At 39.2% G+C, this 15,668-nt stretch overlaps 1 protein-coding gene across 1 annotated transcript in view; it reads left to right on the top strand.

Annotated features, from left to right (window-relative positions):
* Window positions 1-14,118, top strand: part of CPLX1 (complexin 1) — a 118,664-nt gene extending 104,546 nt beyond the window's left edge. The window contains exon 4 of the mRNA XM_065744279.1: window positions 12,159-14,118. Within this exon, the coding sequence (XP_065600351.1) occupies window positions 12,159-12,356 (198 nt within the window). The 3' untranslated portion in view covers window positions 12,357-14,118. The remainder of the gene's footprint in view (window positions 1-12,158) is intronic.
* Window positions 14,119-15,668: the final 1,550 nt, after the last annotated feature.

Raw genomic sequence — 15,668 nt, 5'->3', positions numbered from 1 at the left:
CAGAATGGGCTGAACAGGCTCAAAAAGTTTGCACATGATAATCTAATGAGGTTCAGTAAGGCCCAGTGCAAGGTGTTACACCTGCATCGAAGTGATTCCAGATACTAGTACAGACTGGGAGAAGAACTCCTTGAGAGCAGCCATGTGGAGAAAATCTTCAGGTTCCTGATGGACAAAAACTGTACACAAGCCAGCAGTGTGAACCTGCAGCCAAGAAGGCCAACAGTATTATGTGCTGCATCACTTTTTGCTCAGAGGTCAGCAAGGCCCTAGCACAGCTGCCCAGAGAAGGTGTGGGTGCCCCATCCCTGGAGTTGTTCAACACCTGCCAGGATGGGGCCCTGGGTAGCCTGAGCTGGTGAGTGGCAGCTCTGTCCATGTCAGCGTGTTGGAAGTAGATGATCTTTTGGTCCTCTCCAATGTAAGCCATTCTATGATGAGATGATGAAATGATATTTTCACTCTATGAAAATAAAAGCTTTCATTTGGCAAAACAAAAAATTGCAGGAGGCAAGGAGAAGAATCTTACCCTCCAAATCCTGATCTTGCAGACATAAACATATAGGTAGATAGATAGATAGATAGACAGACAGACAGACAGACATCTTATTGTGGTGGGTTAACTTTGGCTAGTTACCAGGTGCCTACCTAGCCCCTTCTTCACTCCCCCACTTTAAGAGGACAGGAGAGAAAATGTAATGGAAAAACTCATGAGTTAAGGACAGAGAGATCACTCACCAGTTATCACTACAGGCAAAATAGACTGCTTGGGGAAAATTAATTTGATTTGCTGCCAGTTACTAACAGACTAGAACACTGAGAAGAAAAAAAAGCAGACACCTTCCTCACATCCACTTTCTTCTGCCTCCTCCACCACAAGTGATGGAGGGAAATGAGGTATGGAGACTGCAGTCAGCTTATAATGCTTCATCTTTGATGCTGCTTTGCTGTCACTGCCTACAATTTCCAATGAGGAAAATGTAAGTGTACTTTCTTCTTATTCTGTCTCTGCTGCTTTGAAACATATAATTGACCTAGATTTCTCTACTTGGAAGCTCCAAGTTAGGATCTGGAGGAAAGATACTCCAAAACACCTAACAGGTTTAGGATTCATCTTGGCCCTGTGTTCATGATTCATTGTTGTGATTTCAGCCAACCCTCCGGGTAGCAAAAACTCAATATTTTGGAGACTTTCATCTTGTGCTCTTCTTCATGAGTCAGATATTCTCTGCTTACTCTGGAGATTTCTTCTCTGGTTACAAGACAGAATTCATTTCTATTCAGCACTAATTTAATTACCTCCACTCCTTAAACTTCTCTACATCTCATTCCCTCTCACTGATACTGAAAGGTATTGTTTTAATGGGCACTGTGTATAAAACAGGAAGCAAATTAATGTACTTGCAAACACAGGGAAAAAGAAAGCATTTTCTGCTGAGTATTTAAAAAAAAAAAATCAGTACATGTATATTGGCTATTTATGCCTGTTCTTCTTTCTTAAAGAGGAAAAAATTTGTTAACAAGTTGCAGTTCATACCAGCTCAATCTAGTAACAGAAAAAGTGTATTTTGACTGGGACAATGTAGCACAGTTCAGGCAGTGGAATACTGAGCAGAAGGGCCAATTCACTTTGTTAGTACACTGGTCACCCACAGCTGATCAAGCTGAAACTTCTTTCTCATCTCTCTCTTCATGTTCAGTTCACTGAATGGTGAACCAGTGGAAAGCATCCCCTTTATGTCAGTCTGCAGCAGATTCACAGTGTCTTGGATGCTAGAGGGCAATGGGTATTCCTACAGGAGTCTTTTGCAGTTGCTTGGCTAATGGTAACAGAAAACAGATTTGTGGTTCTTAGGCAAGACTGTGCAGAGGAGGAGAAGGAAGTTACCATCAGATCACCACAGTGTTAACCTGTCATTAGAATATCCAGGAGGTGATGATGGGAGACTTAAGAAGATCATCTGAGAAATCTGAAATCCACATCCATGTCTGTTCTATGCATGTAGTAGAAACTGAAAACTGTACACCTCTGTATATCTCTCATGGGAACTCCCTGAGGTGTAAGCACATCTGAATGCCACGAGTACAAGGTGGGTCTGAAACTTGTGGTGGAAGATATGATTGACAGTAGGAATGAAGAACTGCTGTGATTTTTACATAGCTTAACACCTGAGCTAGCAGAGAGGAGCAAGATAATGTATCCACAAGGAATTCTTGAAGAAATGCTGCCCTTGGAGAAAGTTAGGGAGTCAACACTCAGAAGCCATCTATAAATAATCTCTGCTCTCAGAAAAGCTGGCTGAAAGAGTCTGATGCACCTCAAGGAAATGGCCAGAGTAGATCTGCTACAGAAGAACTGAGGTTCTGTTAACAGGTCAACTTTTCCTCTTAAGTGCTCCCTTCCCAAATTTTTTATTCCCCTTTTTTCTGCGAGCCACTGAAGCAGAGAAATCTGACAGAGTAACTTGACATGCCAATGAATTATGTCAAGCAGGCATCCCCTTTATTACAGTATTGGGTACACACCGAGGAAAGCAGCAACTACACATTTGTAGGCATAGTGTATACATATTCATCATATTTCCAGGAAATTTTTTACATCCTAGAATGTGAGGAGGACATCTGGTGGTATCCTTGCAAAACCTTTAGGGGGTTGCAACAACTCTACCTCTTTACCTTCATGGGACCAGCCCCCAACTGAGTTGCAAACAGCAGGTCTACTAGTCTTCACTTATCTTCAGTGGACCACACACGTCTATGGTCCCTGTGTTTCATCCTAAAACCTGTTTGTGCAAGCTATGAGACCTAGTTTTAACAAGTCTATACAAACCTCCTTGATTCACCACCTCCCTCCTGGTTTGCTCCTATGTGTTTCACATACAACTGAACAAAGAAAACTGAAGTTTCCTGACTCTGCTTTGTTCTCTTCCATTGCTCATCAACCCTCTTCCACTGTGACAGAGCCCTGGTCAACTTAGCTGTGCAGCAGAGCATTTATGTGACAAGTACACCTGGACACATACATGCACACATAGAGATGCACAGTGCTACAGACTCCTCTCTTGTCTCTCCTCATGTATTCAGAGGTTTCACTGCTCCCTGTGTGTCAGGCTGTGATGCTTTCTGTTTTACCAGCCATAAAGCACAAAGAGTCGAATGGCTGAGCTGCCCATGCTAACTGACACTGCATGACAGACTTAAATAGACTGGTTGAGGGGGAAAAAGTCTTCTCCTTTCAGACGTGTTAAAAGACCTCCCCTGAAGTTTTCTGGGGACTGCGTCTCTCTCCTTCACCATAGCAACTCCTTCAACCTCAAGCCAGAGATAAATGAATTGATCAGAAAGACAAGCACACAAAAGGGAAGAGAAGAGAGAGGAGGAGAAGGGAGGGTAAGAGAGGGGAAGGTAAATAAGTTCAGCAGGCTGAAATGCCCTCACTGATAATATTCTACAGACACCAGAATGGTACTCTAGATTTATACCATTGAGGATGTAGCCTCAGTGGTATATTTGAAAGGCTATCATGTTTATAGCTACTAGCAGTTTTTCTTATGTAGTCTTACTAGGACACAAACTGCCTCACAATGCATACCTGTCTGTTTCTTCACCACAGTTTAGTCTACACATCACCACTTCCCTGATTTGTTTTCCTTCTGTCATTGCCCTAAGCTTTCTACAGTGTCGTATTTCGAGTGGTCTGTGCAACTGAGGTGAAAAATGAGCTGGAAAAGTAGCCCCTGCTCTAGAAGCAGTATGACTATCCGCCTGTCTCTATTGGATTGTATCTTCCTCTATTTCTGTCATCTCCAAACATAGTCTTTATGCCAAACAGTATACAAATCATGCTTCTACTGCTTTGCCTTAATACACTGCAGACTGCTAAGTGGACAGCTTGCTGTGCTTTCTGACTTCCTCATCCTTCTACTTCTGTTTGCTCAGTCAGACTTGGAATCACAGGAGAAATCAATAAGCTGCTTTTTATAAGGACTGCATGGCCATTGCATTGCTGAAGGCCTTTGCATACCTCCAAAGTGACCCATGTTTCTCAGAACGTTTTGCTGCAGAGGTGGAGCAGGAGATAACATTCAACAGCTTAGGATATGACAGATAATGGAGACATATAGTAATACTGGGAGCCTGCTGAGGCATGTATGCATTATGACCAACAGGATCATCTTTTTCATCTACTGTTGAATAGCACAGAGGACTTGATCATCTGGGAGTGAACAGAGTATAGAAGAAATAACCTTAGGAAGAGTACTTAAGTCCACCTGCTGTGAACACATGCAGCTGTCAGCTCTGCTTCCCTAGCAAGCCGGCAAAGCAAGTATTCAGCAATACAAACCTGTCGCCTTCTGGCAGTGCAATATGTACTTATAGAAGACCTTTGTCATTATCATTCAAGGGCATCTGTTGGGTTGTCCTTCATGTTTCTTGCTTTGGACCCTCAAACCAACTTCCTTCTAGCAGCTTTCTGCACAGCCCTGATTTCTTTCTTTTATCCTCTGAAAAACACAGAAACAATTGCAGTAGTTGGTGTCATTCATTAGCTCTGCTTGTTGAGGCAGCTCGCCAGTATGTACAGTAGTTGACCCCTGCCATTCCCTTCATGGCAGTTCTACTAAACCTTCCAAACAGGCTGAATTGTTTGGTCAAACTATTTCTTGGTCACTGATTTACCAAAAAAAAAAAAAAAAAAAAAAAAAGGAACCCAAGAGTGCTGCCTTGGTTCCACCTTGGTTCCAGCATAGTTCTCAATATTTTGAAGGGTTTTTTGTCGACTCCCTCATTAGGCTTCAGCTTGATGTATCTGCACTGGTAGTTCAGTGACTTCTGACTGTAGTCAACACACTAACAATTCATAAAGTATATTTTAAGAACAGACAAAGTTGTTCATATTATTTTCTGTTAATTCTGTCCATGAAAAATTTCACGTCCCAGCATGGGATAAAATTCTCAGAAATCACATTACCAATAGTTTTTCTAATATAATTTGATTGCCCAGGGAGAAGATCTTCAAACTAGTTTATGTGCAACATTTGTTTAAATTTTGATATAGGAATCTAATGTTTTGTGTTGAAAAGTTGATTTTTTTGCTAAGTATACATAAAGTAAGTATATGAAAGAAAATAAAATTTGATTTAGAGGACTGTCATATTCTGTTTGCTTGGTTTTTTTCACTTCCTTTTTTCAAAAATGTTCTGAAGCATGAAGCATAAATATCTTTTCTGCAAACAACCTCTCTTTGTGCTAATGAAGAAAACTCAATTTCAAAAAAAAAAAAAAGCTAAAATGTTGGAAAAGTGCTGTACACATCCCATCTGTACACAAAAGATATTATGGGTCAGCAAAGAGCAAACAATTTACATCATGACTAGAATAACTGAACAATATCTGAGTATCCTCTTTTCTTGAGGTGGATGGATTGCCAACTTTTCACTGTGTGTGAGCACTGTTCAGACTGTGCTCTGTTTCTGTCTCTCGCCAATGCTGTATTAAAGGTTACGTGGTAACCCCGTCAGAAAAGAAGCCTCTTCTCGTAAGAGAAGACATTATTTTTCACCATTCACTTTGTCTCAGCAATTAAGAAAGAAAAAGTAGTAACCAGTGAGGAAATATAAAGATCAGAGTGAACAGTAGGTTTGTGATGAAGTAATAAACATTTGGCACCATCCAAAGAAGGGGTCAGAATATTTGGAGTATGATGGGGGTCTTTGCAGGTTGGAGCTTTGGGCGTTAGATGTAGTGATCTACTGAGAATTATACCTCTGCCTGGATAAGCCTGGCTGTACTTCTTTGGTGGAAACATCTGTTAGCTCCAGTGCCATATCTTTCCATTACCCTGGAGGAAATGGCTTAAGGGAGACAACAATTTCAAAAGTTTTATCTGAGGATTTATTAATGAAGCTTCACAAAATGCTGTGAGAATTGAAAGCAAGACTATAAGACATTTTGAATAGTTTTGCTCATGCAAGTGATAACATATTTACTTTCTTCAACAAACGTATGAAATTTTGTGTTCATAAGCAGATGCAGGAATATTCAGCATGACTGTGGCAGCTCAGTTTTACATAGGGAAAACACAGGAAATACCAGGTTTCCTGTAATATAAGCTGCTATCCTAAGTGCATGTCACAACCAAGACCTCATCAGACTGTGTCCGTGTACTATATGCCAGTATGCTCTTCCAAGAGTATCCCCTCCAACTTGGAATGTGCTGTAATTCTGTGATTCTCAAAGGAACATGCTCTCCACTCTATGGGGACAAATATCTTGAATATTAGCTTTCTGCTTTGCATAAGCTATAAACTATGAATCAGGTAGAATAATAAAGAAGATGCTGAGGGGTGAAGATCTTTGATATGATCATAGCAAGGGAATTCAGCATGGAGATTCCCAGATATAACTAAATTAATATTATATTAATTTTAACCTAGTATAGTTAGAACTTCTATTGCTGACATATTCACAAAATTTAAATTTAATAAAATGCTATTTAAGAAAAATCACAAAATATTGTGTTAATGAAAAGGGACTGCCCAAAGTATGTATCCTTTTTGAAGATGGAGCAAAGTAGATCATTTTTTTCTTCAGTCTGGAAGATCTTGCAGCCTTTTTTGGAGCATTTACTCAGTTTTGCCTGAAGGATGCTTATTTTTTTTCTTGTTTCCAAAAGAAATTATTTTCTGTTCCCCAGGCTTTCAAAGCTGTGGAGTTAAAGATCAATCTAAGACCTGGACTTTGCTCTACATTTGTTTCAGACCTACTGTGGAGGGTTACTTTTGTCTAGACACCAGGTGCCTACCTCACTCACTCACTTCAACAAGAGAAAGTAAGATGAAAAGCTTGCAGGCTGACCTTAGGGAGATCATGCATTGATTACCATCACAAGCAAAACAGTTTAAGTTTTGGGAGGAAAATTTAACTTACTGCCCATTAATAACTGAGTAAGGAAAACTGAAAAAAAAAATAGAATAACAACAACAACAACATTAAAAACACACCTTTTTTCCTACTGCTCCTCTTCCCAAGTTCGATTACAAATTCAGTTACTCCACCTTCTCCCTTGCCTGAGTGGAAAAGGGAAACATGAAATGGACACTGCTTTCAGCAGCAAAATGGAAAGACTGAAAGAATGTTGCACTGGTATTCTCTTTGGTAATGGAGGTGGAAAAAATGACTTAGAACAAATATTAAGTTAAGCCCAGAAGGTTGAAAGATAAATCTTTTTGCAATACCTGTGACTTCTCAATTTTCCAGATTTCTTTGATTTAAGAAGTCATTTCAGAAAGAATCAGGTCAAACTTCAATGATGGAGAGTTGTGAACTTCCAGACTAGGTGAGAATTCTTCACCACTGAAGGATTTTAGTAGAGAACTTGTTCATTTCAAGCTGGCCACTGAGATAGTTGGGTGAGCAAGTTGCTCTCAGTGACTTCTCTAAATATACATTTTCAAATCTGGCTGATAAATACTTTCTGGGTTTTGTTGTTATGGGATGGAATGTGAATGAAATTTAATTGGACTGTGTAAGAAAAGTTACCTGGTAATATATATAAGGGGGTAAGGAAAAGATATTCTCTGATAACTTTTAATTGCTTACCTACTAAATACATTAGTAATTCCAGAGATGGCTATATCCGCTACATATATTCAGGCACAGATTCAGTTCCATTTGTGGCCATACAAAACCAGTGAGGAGAAAAATCTCCTAAAGAATAATGTAACCATTCATTAGTTAAATGCCAGACTTTTCCTAGGAACTGAAGCTGGTAGCTGATAAGCAGCATTATTTCTTCAGGAAAATTGAAAACCAATTTCAGGCTTCTCAGAGAACCCTGGAAAGAGGAGCTATTTACTCCATAAGAGAATAGCAATGTCAGTCATCCACAGTGAAGGCAGTGATGGTAACTTTCTTCTCCAAGGAGCAGAAGAGCAAATGAGGAGAAGTTCTGTGATAGCCCTTATTTTTACCAAAAAAGACATTGTTCAAACAGCTAGTGATCAAGTTAAGAAAACTAAAGACCAGATTGAAGTGACTGTCCAAGCCCATCAAGGGCAACAGGAAGGGCTTCTACAAGTATCTCAGTAATAAAAGGAGGAGTAGGGGAAATGTGGACCCTCTCCTGAAAGGATCAGCAGACCTGGTTACCTGGGACAGTGAAAAGGTCAAGGTACTGAAATCTTCCTTTGCCTAAGTTTTTAACAGCAAAACTGGCATTCAGGAATCCCAGGTCCCAAAGGACAGGCTGTATGGTGTAAGAGGACCAGGTCAAGGAATACTGAAACTGAGCATTCAGAAGTCTATGGACCATTAAGGGATGTATTCATGAGTGCTGAGGGAACTACCTGATGTAATTTCAAGGCCACTCTTTATTATCTTTACTTGATGGCAACTGGGAGAGTTGCTTAAAGACTGGATGTCACTCCTATCATCAAAAAGGACAAGAAAAAGGACCAAGGGAGCTCACCTTGACGCCTGGGAAGGCGATGGAATGGATAATCATTTCCAAATACTTAGAAGAAAATAATCAAAAGTTGCCAGCATAGATTCACCATGGATAAGTCATAACTGACCAACCTGATAAGCTTTGATAGTGAAATGGATAGATGAGCCTGATGGATGAAGGAAGAACAGTGGCTATTGTCTTCCTGGATTTAAATAACTCCTTTGACATTGTCCCCCATAAGTTGATCATAATAAAGCTGTTGAAGCATGAGCTAGATGAGCAGACAGTGGGATGGATTAAAAATTGACTGAAAAGCTGGACCCAGAGGGTAGCATTCAGTGTATTTCAGAGCTTAGTACTGGATCCAATCCTATTTAATGTCTTTGTTAGTTATCTGGATGATGGAGTAGAGTAAATTAAAAAAAAAAAAAAAAAAAGAAAAGAAAAAAAAAAAACAACCAAAACTGAAGGGGTGACTGCCTCATCAGTTGTTTGTGCTGGCACCCTGAAAGACCTTGACAGATTGGAGAGGTCAGCTGACAAAGACAACTTCTGATACTAAATTTTGTGGAACTAGACTTTGAGAAAAATATGAAATTGTTCTCATTCTTCACATGTTTTGGAGCTAATGCAATTTTTTCCGATCTTCAGCAAAGCCAGAGAATGAAAAACATTTGTTATTTTTTTGGTTATATACATATTTTATATATGTAAGTTCTTTACTGGCTTAACACAAAACTTATAATATGAAGAAACTAGGATGCTTGTTTTCTCTTTGTTCCTCTTTCTTTACTAGTCTCCTTTCCATAGGTCAACTTCATCTGAAGCAGTTTCATTCCTAAGAAATGCCATTTTACTCTGCTGGAAAACATTACCGCATTACGTTTTGACTATAGAGCATTTCAGTTTTAAAACTGAGTAATCAAAACCGACCCTATCTCCGCAAAAAGTTCTTCTGATGAAATTACATCTTTCTTCAAGGAAGAATATTTTTATTTTTCCAGAACAAAATTTATATTTGTCTATTAAGTAGGTACTGGGAATTAATAGCTGTTTTTCTTCATGTTACAGTATCAGGACTGGCAGCAAACAAGAAAAACATGTTTTTGTACTTTGAATTTCTGCCAGTAAGTTGTTACGACATAATCTGGCTTTCTCTAGTTTTCTTTCAAAGTGAAGATCTCATTCCCAGCCCTCTATTGCCCTGTGTGGCAGCTACCCAGAAAACCAGCCATATGCTGTAGAAATCTAAGATCAGTCTAGCACCATGAAATTCACACAGAATAATCAGTAAAGATGTCCTAATGAAAAACAGAAAAACAGGCTGACAAGTACAGTCCTAATTCCTTCATGTGTTTTTAAGGTTCCCTTAGTCCTAGGACACAGTAGCTAGGGGAACAGTAGGAGGAGGAACAGTGTTGATAGGTGTGACATTTGCCCTGTTGTGCTGGCTACACTGTGTTTTTCTGGTGTTCAACCCTGTGGCTATCATTCCGTCAGATGCTTCTTCAGCCTCAGATCACAGTTTATCTTGAAGATCTCTCCCACGAAGTCTGAGTTGACTGGCATCCACTAGGAATACAAATCATAAGATGTTGTTAATGAAAATTTTGCCTTGGAAGAACTGGTGTAGAGAATCACTAAATATTTTTGAAGTTACTGGCTTAAGTTTTACAGACTGTCATCCTAAATATGAATGACGATGAGGAAAAGAACCAGAACCATTGACTTTGCTCAGAAATGCTTGGAAGTTTCTTCTGAAACCCAAAAGCATCTGAAGTCAGAAAGTCGTGACAGCAGGAAGGATTTTTATTTTCTTCACTTGTAAATAATGTGAGTCTTTCTTTTTGGGACAAATGAAAAGAGCAAATTGTGAAAAAGACATTTACTTCATGTCTGTTCAGCAGTTCTGTACTATAGATACTGAGAAAACACTGGATACTTTGTACCAACATAATTCTTTGATCCTTTTAAAATCACATCAAATTTTCTTTTCAGAGAAGCTTGATCCTGCAAAATGTTTTGCTCATTTTTACAGTATTTTAAGTTGGTTAGTTAATTTCTGGTTCTTATATGCTGAGAGCAATCTTAATTCCCTTTGGTACTTCAATTAAAATTTAAGTAGAAATAAGGTGTGGCTCTAACACAGCAAGAATTTTGAAGCTGACAGCTGCTCCAGCAAAACTGAATGCCCTTCCTCCTCACAAAGGTCAAATGCTTCCCTGCTGTAGCTGGAGTGAAATGATTGCAATAATGAAGAAGGCAACATGAAGATATCTCTGTTGCTGTAGACTTAAATTTGACAGATCAAATTGATTTTATTTTTGTCATCTATCACTATTATCTAAAAAATTTCAGTCCAAAGACTTCTGCATATAGCAGTAAAATCTGAGAACTGATGAAATGTATGAGGGATGAGGGGTGATAAGAGCTAGAGGTTCAAAAATTATTTTCCTTGGACATGCCTCCAAACTAGAAGTTGGAAAGAAAACCTAAAAATTATTTTCCTTGGACATGCCTCCAAACTAGAAGTTGGAAAGAAAACCTAAGTCACTGTGGGAGTAGAAATATTCCAACAGTTCTCTCCCCAGTCTCATTCACTCAGGCATATTCTTACTCCCCTGTTAAATCTAAAAATCTGAATACAAAGTCATGAAATTCTGGTTATTCACGTGAAGTCTTATCTGCGTGCCTTTAATTCTTCATGGAAGTGGTGAATTTCAGGTATCCATTATGCTCACAGGCATAGGAATGCTTCTCTCCAGGCATATGTCAGCTTTATTTCAATACCTGTAGAGTTTGGTGTGTAAATCAGTGTCTTACAAAGGTTTATTTTCACTGAGAGAACTTACTTGACCTCACTCTGTCTAAAACTGTCCTTTTCATTTCAGTCTGCCTGTATTAACCACTTTGCTCTACACTGTTGATAATTAGCCTTTTCTTTTTGCCTCATCTATGTTATTACAAAATGTTGCAGATGAAATTTCAGAATAATTTCAGATGATCATAGAATCATAGAATGTCCTGGGTTGAAAAGGACCTCAGAGATTATCTAGCTTCAACCTCCATACCATGGGTAGGGTCACCAACCACTAGAGCAGGCTGCCTAGAGCCACATCCAGCCTGGCCTTGAATGCCTCCAGGGATGGGGCATCCACCACGTCTCTGGGCAACGTGTTCCAGTGCCTCACCACCCTCTGAGTGAAAAACTTCTTCCTAACATCTAACTTAAATTCCCCTGTCTTAGTTTAAAACCATTCCCCCTTTTCCTGTCACTATCAGCCCACATCAACAGTCATTCCCCCCTCCTCCCTTCAAGTACTGGATGATGGTCTTGAGCATCAGACCTAATAGGCAAGATAAAAGGGTCGGATCAGCAACTGTAGAATACCACTCAGAAACAGACTTAACACAGAACTGATAATGTCTTTGCTAGGCCCATGGCTCTGTGGTCCTGGGTTCTCTCCTATACTTGTTTCTGAATGATCTGAGCACCAGACCATCTTATTTTAAGAAAGCTGTTTATCCACTGGGTTTTGTTTAAGGGTCAGTTGTTGGGAATGGTAATTTGGGAATCTGTGAAAAAGGAAAAGCAGAACGTTTGCAGTGGTGTGCATATTATAGAATATGAAGCACCACACGTGATAACGCTGTTAATCGTCCAACCTGTCAAGCAAGTGACTGACAATGTGTTATCTTTTCCCTACAGTATGGGATAAAGAAGAAGGAGGAAAAAGAAGCAGAGGCCCAGGCTGCACTGGAAGCTAATGCTGAAGGAAGCCTGACTCGTCCAAAGAAGGCTATTCCTCCTGGCTGTGGGGAGGAAGATGAGGAGGAAGAAGAGAGCATCCTAGACACAGTTATCAAATACCTACCAGGTCCCCTTCAGGACATGTTCAAGAAGTAATAACTGCAGACTGCAAGATGGGCATAAACAGTACTGCAAAGGATTTCTCTTTTGCCCAATGGGGATTTATGATCTTGCCATCCATCATGCACCTTTGCCCTCTAATGCTCACTAGGAGTCCTTTTGCTTCCCATTCCCCACTGCCTCTCCTTTTGCCTCTACCCCAAGACTCACCAGTCCTTTTTTTCTGTACATAGTCACACCCAGTAGATGCCTCTGAAAGGATGTAAAGATTAAAAAGCTGCAGACTACACAACTTCTATTATAAGCCATAGTACTATGTGTGTTAAATAAGGCAACTGTACATTAAGCATAGAAAAGGAACAACCTCACATGCATTTTGACGTAAAGTAGGAAGAAGTGTTCACTAAGTATGAACAGTATCCTTTTTAGTTTTCTTTAAATATTATTATTATCATTATTGATAATAATTATTAGTTATTTTTATTAATGTTCTTGACTGGATCACACTAGCCATTTGTTGTTGAGCACATCCAGCCTTGGAAGGAATAGCTCAGTTCTCCCATGGAAGCAGAGCTTTTCAGTTTTAATTCCATCACTGGCATAAATAAAAAAATCATTTGGAAGCTAAATCATGCATGACTTACACAGCTGACATCACTCAGAACTTTAGAAGAACTGAGTCATCTGCCCTCAGATGCTGATAGAAGTTAAATGCCTCAGAATCTAAGCAAGAGTCATGTCACTTTGGGAATTAGCCATACAGTTAACTTGAAGGAGCAGATTTGGTCTGACAGGTGCTATGCAGAGAGCCAGAACTACAGTGAGGTGTGTGGTACTGTTAGAGGACCTCTTCGCTACTCAAAGACAGTGGCAAAGAATGTTGGCCTCTGATTGACACCATTTCCTCTTTCTGCCCAGTGCCATATTTGACAATCTCATTCCCAGCAGCGCTTGCAGAATAGGCATTTGGACTCAAGCATATTGTTACTGCTGTGTTGTACTCATTCTTCAATGCAATTGTGGGAGAAAGTGTAAGTTAGACATGACTCTGGAGAGCCAGATATTCTTACGTTTCCTACATCTAATACTAAGTTGCTCTGCTGCCTTGGAGAGGTAATTTATTTTTCTGTTTCAGCTTCTCCAGCTGTTAAATTGAGTTTTCAGTCTATATCAACTGTAAAAGGATGTAGTAAGGATGGATTGCACAATTCTTCACCAGTACTTCGCAGGAACTAATTAATATTATAGCTGTTTGTAGTAACTGCTGATTCTATTAAGGTATGAAAAAATCTCTCTCTCAACACTGTCTTTAATACCTTAGCCAGAATTAGATACAGATGTTTCCCAGAACAGCACAGTAGGTATTGAGTAATTAAATAAGAAAAGCCAAATTCTTCTGGAGATGTTTACTTGCAAGTACACACATGCTCACATATATATCAACAGATTTATTTTGAACACAATCCCTTGCTAAGTTTTCTGGACTGACATCTGAAGAGCTGATTGTAGAATCTTTGTATTTGGTTACATCACTGTAGCAGATGCTGTAAGAGCATCACACCATCTGAGTCTCACAATCTTGTAGGATAATCACAGAATTGTAGAATCATAGAATATGATGAGGATCATTGAGTCCAACTCCTGTTCCACTGTTATTCCAAGCTTTTCTTACACTTCAAAGGGTTCACCTACTTGATAACATGGTATTTCCTTTTAGAAAAGGTGGTTTCCTTTCCTTTCAGAGTCCCCATCATTTCTGCAATGCCCATATTAAAGTCATAGGAATCTACTGATTAAAAAAAGTAGTTCACCAGCATGCAGCAGATATGCATGCACATACAAGGTGCCATCTACACATAATCAGGGTTTGCCTCACAGAAGTAGTATTGTTTGTCTCTATCATGGAAACAGTAGAACCAACAACAGAAAGGAAAGCAATCTGAGATATCTCATTACATAGCTAAAATTAAGTGTTTTATGCTAATGGAACTTATTTGATTCACTTGTTCAGCATAACTGAGCAAATGTTCCTGTACTTTTCTGAGTAAGGAATTTTAAAAGATACTTGTCATCCTTTCAAGTAAGCATAAGCATCATAGTTAAGGCAGTGAGCCTTAACTGTGTAAACTAATGTGAATTCTGTGACTTCTAGCAGCATCTTCTACAGCAGGGGAAAAATACTGTAAAAGAAAATAAATATATTCATTTTGTCCTACTCACCCAGTTATTATTCAGATATATCAGCAGACCTTGCTGCTTCCAAACTAACCTCAGTGGCAAGCTTCTACCAAATCTAGTGTGGAAGCTGAGGCTGTTTAATTGATCTGCAAGTCAGAACCAGCTGATATATAAAACAAGATATAAAAAAACCCCTTTATATATATAAAGATATAAATAAAAAACAAGACAACTTGTTTTGGATTGGATCTACAAACAAGACATGTTAATTCTAGTGAAAACTGCAGTGAGTTTTGCAAGGGAAGAAGAAGGCAGTCTTTACTCTTTCAGAAAATATCAGTGGTTTTCTGCCCTTTCATTAAAAGCAAGATGAGTGTGTCCCACTAAGATTTCAATGACCCAGAACACTGTATCAATGCTTGGGTAACGCTGAGCAACTTATCATTTTCTAGGGAGAGTGGACTACTCACTTAATGAAATTTCAGCAACTATTAAAGTAGTAAAGCTTATTTAAGTAAATTAAAAAAAGCTTATTGTAGTAGATCTCAAAGAAAAAAATTCTGTCACAGCAGCTTTTTTTGATGCACTGAGAGAGAACTAGATCCAGCAACCCTGAAAGCTAAAAGGCAGAGAGCCTGTCTCTTTGCTCCAGACATTCATTGGCAGTGAAATCTGCTGATACACTAACATCTTCTGAAACACTCTGGCTGAGTGAGTGGTCTGTATTCTCTAATGTATAAATCAAATCAGCATAAAAATTTCCCTACTAAAAGAGATACATTCATTCATTTATATTCTCCCCTGGTCTTGTCATGGAGGAGTCTATAAATAAACAAACAAGAAGATTAATTTATAGTGCTTTGTTTTGGGTTTTCTCTAAGATTTACTTGTTGACCTATCTCTAGTCCCCATCATGGACTCCTTTCTGTATCCAGTCAAATACTGTCAATGGGGCAGAAGCAAGGTTTGCTACATGCTTTCTCCTATGTTGGATGATACTGCCAATTGTTCGTTTTCAACCTGCCTGGCACCTTAATGGGCGCACTTGGGTGTGGAATATGAAATAGCAGAGGGTCAGGAGAGAGAACAGAGTGATATTTGATATAATTTTTTCTAACTGTGCCTCAACAGCTGTGACATTGACTGGTCTAAGTCAGGATCTTGTGTGCC

This window comes from Cyrtonyx montezumae, unplaced genomic scaffold (genome assembly GCF_038088225.1).
Source record: "Cyrtonyx montezumae isolate F1298 unplaced genomic scaffold, pur_monq_1.0 scaffold_30, whole genome shotgun sequence".
Classification (NCBI taxonomy): Eukaryota; Metazoa; Chordata; class Aves; order Galliformes; family Odontophoridae; genus Cyrtonyx; species Cyrtonyx montezumae.
This window is presented reverse-complemented; position numbering and strand designations above follow the sequence as displayed.